Source organism: Poecilia latipinna, unplaced genomic scaffold (assembly GCF_001443285.1).
Source record: "Poecilia latipinna isolate Pla-1442-1.1 unplaced genomic scaffold, P_latipinna-1.0 Scaffold1118, whole genome shotgun sequence".
NCBI lineage: Eukaryota > Metazoa > Chordata > Actinopteri > Cyprinodontiformes > Poeciliidae > Poecilia > Poecilia latipinna.
The window spans coordinates 7436-14935 of record NW_015113734.1 but is presented as its reverse complement, the minus strand read 5'-3'; the positions used below and the strand labels follow the sequence as shown (position 1 = coordinate 14935).

Sequence of the window (7500 nt, the reverse complement as noted above, 5' to 3'; positions counted from 1 at the left end):
ACCAATCAGTTCGAGACTCTCCTCCTTCCTCAGGCGCCACGCCTCAATGTGGTCAGGAGACTTGGTTGCAAAGGGTCAATACTATGTTGGTGTAGCACTTTAGCATTAGCGCAGCTAGCTTGTTAGTTAGCGGTGCCTGCCACTGCGTTCCAAATTTGTCCATCGGAACCAGAACCTCCTCTGCATCCCTCAGGGTGAAACCTCTGCATTACATCTCCTGGTTGATGGGACACGAGGGAACCGGCAGCATCCTGTCTCTGCTACGGAAGAGGTGAGTTCTGGACGGCCTGGGTCAGTCATCCTGGTTCCAGGTGCTGGGTTCTGACCCAGATCAGTCACTGACCAGCTGTCTGGTTCCAGGTGCTGGGCTCTGGCTCTGTACGGGGGAAACAGCGAGTCGGGCTTTGACCAGAACTCCACCTACTCCATCTTCTCCATCTCCGTCACGCTGACGGACCTGGGCTACCAGAACTTCTTCCAGGTCCGGACCCGGACACGCCTGGCCCAGAACATCTCAATGAACACCTGGTGATGATGATGTGGTTCTGTTTGCAGGTGGTCCACTTGGTGTTCCAGTACCTGAAGATGCTGCAGAATCTGGGACCCCAGCAGAGGTCCGACTCACAGTCAGCCATGAGGTTCTGGTCTAAACTAATGAACAGAACCACTCAGACAGTCCATTTGGTACCATGAGGAGGGAACGGCTCCTAACTAGAACCTGTCCCGTTTCAGGATCTATGAGGAAATCCAGAAGATCGAAGACAACGAGTTCCGGTACCAGGAGCAGGTACAGCAGGTTCTGGTGACCCAGGTACTGGCAGCAGGTTCTAGAACCCGTAATCAAGCCAGAACCTTCCTCTGGTCTGCTCCACAGACGGATCCGATTGAGTTTGTGGAGAACATCTGTGAGAACATGCAGCTGTTCCCCAAACCGGACCTCCTGACCGGAGACCAGCTCATGTTCCACTATGACCCCGAGGTGAGCCAGCCAGCCTGGTTCTGGTCAGGGTTCTGACCTGGTTCTGACCCGGGGTCTTTGTGCTCAGGTGATCGGAACCGCCCTCTCTCTGCTGACGCCGCTCAGAGCCAACCTGCTGCTGCTGGCTCCAGAGAACGAAGGCAGCTGCCCGCTCCAGGAGAAGTGGTTCGGTACCAGCTACAGCTGTGATGGTGCGACCCGGTCCGCCGCCCTTCAGAACCAGACTGTGCCCTGAGCAGGTTTTCATGGTGTCCGTGTCCTCAGACATCCCTGAAGAGTGGGAGCGGCGCTGGGAATCCGACTTCGAGCTGAACCCGGACCTTCATCTTCCTGCAGAGAACCGCTTCATCGGTCAGTCGGCCTTCAGCTGGAGAGCGGTTCCGGTTCAGTCTGAGCTCCAGCTGAAGCCCAGTTCAGGAACCTGGAGTGGCTGGATCACTGTCTGATGCTGCTGGAGGCCTGGAGCTAAGGCAGAGACGTTCTCTGGCAGCAGCTGCAGACTCCAGCAGGTCCAGCCTGAAGGTATCGTCTCCTAACGGTCCCACCTCTCTACCGCAGCCACGGATTTCAACCTGAAGAAGTCTGATTGCCCAGACTCGGAGTTTCCGGTCCGGATCCTGGCCCTGGAGCAAGGGGCTCTGTGGTACAAGAAGGACAACAAGTTCAAGATCCCCAAAGGTGAGATTAGGAGAAATGTTCCTCAGAAATGATTCAAATAGACCAGGTGAGGAGAGGATTGCTGTGTTGGAAGCAGGAACCGTTCCAGATCAGCCTGATGATGGAGGACGTTCCTACAGGAAGATCAGGGAATGTTCTGGAGAGCTGACAGGATCTCCTCCTCACTGTTGCATCCTCAATCTCTTTCAGCTTACATCCGCTTCCACCTGATTTCTCCCATCATCCAGGAGAGTCCTGACAAGTAAGAACTCACCTGAACACACACGCACCGGGGAACACACACTGCTAGACCACCTAACCGTTAGGCGGCCCAGTCGATGTCAGTAGAGGCCCGTTGACATGTAGCAGGGCCAAGCTGTAATCGGACCCACAACCTTCAGACTGCCAGTGGACTTCGCAGTCCGCCGGTGACCAACTCATCTTCCTCCCTCAGTCTGGTCCTGTTTGACCTCTTCATCAACATCCTGGCCCACAACCTGGCCGAGCCGGCCTACGAGGCCGACGTGGCCCAGCTGGAGTACAAGCTGATGGCGGGAGAACACGGCATGGTGATCCGTCTGAAGGGCTTCAACCACAAGCTGCCGGTGAGGACACCTTCTTTGCCGGGTCCGGTAGAAGAACAGTTCTGCTGGAAGCAGTCGTGGTTTTGAGCGGCGCTCCTCTTCCTCACAGCTGCTGCTCAAACTGATCGTGGATCAGCTGGCGGACTTCAGCACCGAGCCGAGCGTCTTCGGCATGTTTGCAGAGCAGCTGAAGAAGACCTACTTCAACATCCTCATCAAACACGATCGACTGGGAAGGTGGGTGGAGACAGCTGCCCGACAGCCAATCAGAGCAGAGGGGAGGAGTCTTCTGTAACCAGGTGCTTCACCTGTTCAGGGACGTCCGGCTGCTGATCCTGGAGCACCACCGCTGGTCTGTGGTCCAGAAGTACCGGGTCCTGACCCAGGGTCTGCAGGTCCAACAGCTGATGGCGTTCGCTGCGGCGCTGAAGGAGGAGCTTTACGCCGAGGGCCTGGTCCAGGGGAACTTTACCAGCGCTGTGAGACACACACACACACATACACTGCGGTTCTGGGCGGCCCGGACCGGGCCGGCTGTCGGTAATGTGTGGCTGTCTCTCCGACAGGAGTCCATCGAGTTCCTGCAGTACTTCACTGAGTGAGTATCTGGACACGAAGGAAATGGAGAACCTTAACGTCCGAGTCCGGTGTGCAGGTCCAATCAGAACCAATAACACAATAAAACCAATCTGTAGCGATCAATATCAATGGAAAACATCCGACCCGCACGGCATTCTGGGGGATGTAGGCAGAGGAAAGGCCTCTCAACCTGCCACTGCTAGCTAAGGACGGTTTGTGGTTACCTGGTTCTGACCCATTCTGACCCGTCCTTCTCTTTGTGATTTGCTGTTCAGTAAGCTGCAGTTCCGGCCTCCGCCTGCAGAGGTCCCTGTGCAGTTCCGGGTGGTGGATCTTCCTCGGAGACACCACCTCTGCAGGGTGAAGTCTCTGAATCGAGGAGATCCGAACTCTGAGGTCACCGTGTACTACCAGGTGAGCTCAGAACCACCGGAGCTCCCGGTCCGGTTGGTTCTGGACTCTGGCGGTGTCACATGGTGCTGCTGATTGGCGTGTCCTTGTTAGTTACCATGGAAACATCTGTAAATGTTACTGAGAGTTCTGTTTGGATCCTAACTGTTCAAAACCGGGCCAGAATGTCTCATCAGATGTGTCCTCTGTCTGGCCCGGTTTGATCCAGACCTTGATGAAGTTCTGGAGGTTCTGTTGGTCTCTGTGTTGCAGTCAGGCCTGAAGACGCTCAGGGAGCACGCTTTGATGGAGCTGATGGTGGTAAGTGAAATCCAGAACCTCCTGGGCCGCTCCAGAACCCTGCAGTTCCTCAGAGTCCCTGTCTGGTTCCAGATGCTCATGGAGGAGCCGTGCTTTGACTTCCTGAGGACCAAAGAGATGCTGGGGTGAGTGGGTCACTACCGAGCCTGGCCAGGACCATGGTTCTGGTGAACCCGGTCTGGTCAGATCACCTCCAGAACCGCTCTGATCTGGTTCGCCCTCTGGTACCTGCTGGTGCCAGCTGGTACTACTTCCAAACTCGATCAGTCAGTTCTGGGTCAGATCGTTTTAGTTCAGAGGGTTCTGGTCCAGAAGTTCTTCCTGTCCTCTTTGACCTGCAGGTACCAGGTGTATCCGACCTTCAGGAATACCTCAGGCGTTTTGGGGTTCTCTGTTACCGTGGAAACGCAGGCCACCAAGTTCAGGTGAGTAGGTTGCTCTGTTCTGCTAACTTCTTGTAGTGGTGGCTAACGCTAACTCACCTGCTAGCTGCACAATGCTAAACATTATTCTGCTAAGGTGCTACACCAACATGGAATTTAGTGGAAGCTAACACTAAAGCGCTAACTTGGTCAATGCTACTAATCATGAACAACCTGCCATTTATTCAGCTGAAAGTTCAGAAAATAACCAGTTCAGTTCAAATCTTTTTCCAGAAAGATTCACTTACGGAAAGCGAAGTGCATTTCTTTTGTTCAATGTTAGCTAAAGTGTTAAGCTAAAAATTAGCCCTGCTAGTAGCTGATTAGCGGTTTCTTGGTAACCAACCCAGCTGGTTCTGTTGGTTCTCCTCGTCGTCACCTTCTGGTGACATGCCACTGTAACGCTACCTCCATTGTGATGTCACTTCCTGTCTCAGCTCAGAACTGGTGGAGCAGAAGATCGAGGACTTCCTGGTGAGCTTCGGCGGACGCCTGGCGTCTCTGAGCGAGGAATGCTTCGCCGCCCAGGTGACGGCGCTCATCAAGCTGAAGGAGTGTGAGGACGCTCACCTGGGCGAAGAGGTCGACCGCAACTGGTACGAAGTGGCGACGCAGCAGTACCTGTTCGACCGGCTCAGCAGGGAGGTGAGCAGGAACCACCAGGGGTCCAGATGGGTCCCAGACCGGCTGGCAGGTTCTGATGGGTCTGAGACCCACCTGAGCTGCAGATTGGTCCAGTCTGACCCAGTTGCATGTTGCAGGTTGAGGTTCTGAAAGACTTCAGCCGGGAGCAGCTGGTTTCCTGGTTCCTGCATCACCATGGCAACTGCAGCAGGAAGCTCAGCGTGCATGTGAGTGCAGCCATGATGGTTCTGGTTCTGAAAGACACGCCTGGTTCTGAGGTCCACTGGGGCAAATGGTTCTGCTGGTTAAAAGACTGCTAGACCTGAGCAGAACCAGAACCACAGTGGAGCCGGTTTGTTGTGGTGATACTCACAGGAAGTGATGTCATCACCCTGTGTGTTTCATCAGGTGGTGGGTTTTGGGGTGGAGGAGAACGACCCGCCCCATCAGAACCTCAGTGGCTCCGCCCCTTCCTCCTACGGCCCGGTGAGCGAGCTGACCTTCCTGCCGGCGGCGGCGCCCGCCCTGAGGAACGCCACCATCATCACTGACATCAGAGCGTTCACCTCCTCCCTCCCTCTCCACCCTTACTATAAGATCCTCAGCTAGGCCCCTCCCCTCTGCTCATTTCCATGACGACAGCCGTCTCTGTAAATAGCAGCTTCTGATTAGTCTGTCTGGAGGCGAACAGGAAGAAGTTCGACGACTCAGGGTTCTGAATAAAACGAGAATCATTTTAACTGACTTCTGTCATTACAGAAACACTCAGATTACAGAAACACTCAGATTACACTCAGATTACAGAAACACTCAGATTACAGAAACACTCAGATTAATCTGCAGTTGTTGGTTCATCAGAGACGACCAGAGGCTGAGTACAGAGAGCTGGTGGACCGCTTTGGGTCATGGAGGGAACAGTCAAATCATCTGAAATGTGAACAAAACAAAGGAGATGCTTGTTGGTTTCAGGAGGAACAGGGTCAAAGGTCAAACCCTATTTCCATCATTGGAGAAGAAGTGGAGGTGATGAGGAACATAAAAACCTGGATGTTCATCTGAACAAGAGAGGAAGGAACAGAGACGGAAGAAGAGAAGATCCTTCAGGGTTTGGATCTGCTGACAGAACCACCAGAACCAGGAGCTAACGAGGCTTAACAGCCTGAATAAGAAGGCAGGTTCTGTTCTGGTTCTGGCTGTGGAACCTCTAAGATGATGATGCAAAGAAGGATTGTTAATGATATCAATAAAGTTCTGGCCAATCCTGGCCGTCCTCTTCATGTCACAGAAAGTCAGAGCGTCTTCAGTCAGAGGCTTCAGACTCAGTGCAGTTCAGACTGCTACAGGAGATCCTTCCTGCCAACAGCCATCAGCTCTTACAATAACTCTTTGAAGAGTTAATTTAACAACAATTAAATGCTTCCATAGGGAAATTATGGGATTACCCTACTCAAACCCGATGAAACCATGAGGATGGACCTGCTGCGGCTGAGCTTCATGTTTCTGAAACTAACTCAGTGGGTCCTGGAGGCCCGGCATCCTGCATGTTTCAGTTCTCTCCCTGGTTTAACACCTGGATCAAATGATGCTGATTAGATCCAGGTGATCCAGGCCTAAGAGGAACATTGACAAGCTGAACAGGTTGTCCCCACCAGGGAGAGAACTAGAACGTGCAGGATGCCGGGCCTCCAGGACCCACTTTGGACACCCCTGCTCTAAAGAATCAGGGGCTTCAGTGAATCTGATGATGATTTTATTTAATTTAATTTCTTCTCTGGGTGAAGGTCAGCTGATCTGGACCTGATGTTTTTGCTTGACCTCCAGTTGAAGGTCGCTGCAGGTCATGAGCGTGGCGGCTCACAGCGGCGGCTCTGAGGAACAGATGAACGAATGCTGGGCTTCGGCTGAGCAGTTGGTACGAATCCATCTTCTGGGGTTTTCAACCAGCACACAGTCTGAACTGAAGCCAGCCTCATCCCGGCTCGCCGGCGCCCCCCGGAGTCTGGCTGAATGAACTTCATCCCACACCCAGAGGTCGTGACCTCCAGATTGACCTGAGGACGACAGAGAACGTCAGCAGGAAAAATGGGGTTTGTTGAAGGTGGAGTAACGGAAACGTTCCCACCAATCCAGAAGGACTTCCGCCCCACCAGCCTCCACATCCAGGCGGCGTCCTTCCTGGAGCGCACGCTGCTCAGGCTGCTGTTGAAGCTGAAACAGAAGAAACATCAGCCGCTCAGATGCTTCAATGCGCCTTCAGCTAACCGCCAATGCTCTGACCTTTGGTACAGTCAGAGGTCATACAGCACAGGGAGGTCAGCTGCTGATTCCCCCAGACAGAGCAAACATTTCCTCCTGCTCTCCACCCAACAGAGGAGCTTCTGCTGCCATCGGCCCGATGTGCTGTGCTGCGTTCTCCTGTTTGATCAAAGATTATTTTTATCAACATTTAGTTTTGATAAAACTAAACATGGTGGGCCCATGCATGGGGGGCTAGAGGGGTTTTATCAAACCCCCTCCCATGGGCCCACCACCTCTCTGAGGGGCCAAAGAGGTCGGGTGCAGTGTGTGATGGGCAGCAGCCGAGGGAGGGGACCCTGGTGGTCCAATCCTCGGTTGCAGAAGCTGGCTCTTGGGACGTGGAACGTCACCTTTCTGGTGGGGAAGGAACAGGCGCCAGTGTGTGAGGCTGAGAGGTTCTGGCTAGAAATAGTCAGTCTCACCTCAACGCATGGTTCTGGTTCTGGAACCAGTCTCCTTGAGAGGGGCTGGACGTACTTCCACTCTTGAGTTGCCCACGGTGAGAGGCGCCGGGCAGGAGTGGGCATACTTTTTGTCCCCCATCCCGGCGCCTGTACGTTGGGGTTTACACCGGTGAACGAGAGGGTAGCCTCCCTCCGCCTACGGGTGGGGGGTCTGTTGTTTGTGCTTACAGCCTGTAAGTTCA

General features: G+C 53.8%; 1 protein-coding gene across 3 annotated transcripts in view; it reads left to right on the top strand.

Moving 5' to 3' along the window:
- The window catches only part of LOC106959795 (nardilysin-like), a 30244-nt gene extending 24948 nt beyond the window's left edge, over positions 1-5296 (top strand). For 2 of the 3 annotated variants that reach the window (XM_015052575.1, XM_015052576.1), the window contains 20 exons: positions 194-271; positions 361-481; positions 556-614; positions 733-787; positions 875-979; positions 1047-1170; positions 1244-1330; positions 1538-1657; positions 1847-1898; positions 2091-2241; positions 2330-2457; positions 2537-2699; positions 2787-2818; positions 3075-3213; positions 3463-3510; positions 3583-3635; positions 3852-3935; positions 4370-4577; positions 4694-4783; positions 4965-5296. In XM_015052575.1, the coding sequence (XP_014908061.1) occupies positions 194-271; positions 361-481; positions 556-614; positions 733-787; positions 875-979; positions 1047-1170; positions 1244-1330; positions 1538-1657; positions 1847-1898; positions 2091-2241; positions 2330-2457; positions 2537-2699; positions 2787-2818; positions 3075-3213; positions 3463-3510; positions 3583-3635; positions 3852-3935; positions 4370-4577; positions 4694-4783; positions 4965-5165 (2098 nt within the window). In that variant the 3' untranslated portion in view covers positions 5166-5296. The other variant, XM_015052577.1, reaches the window with a different exon arrangement.
- The last annotated feature ends 2204 nt before the right edge of the window (positions 5297-7500 follow it).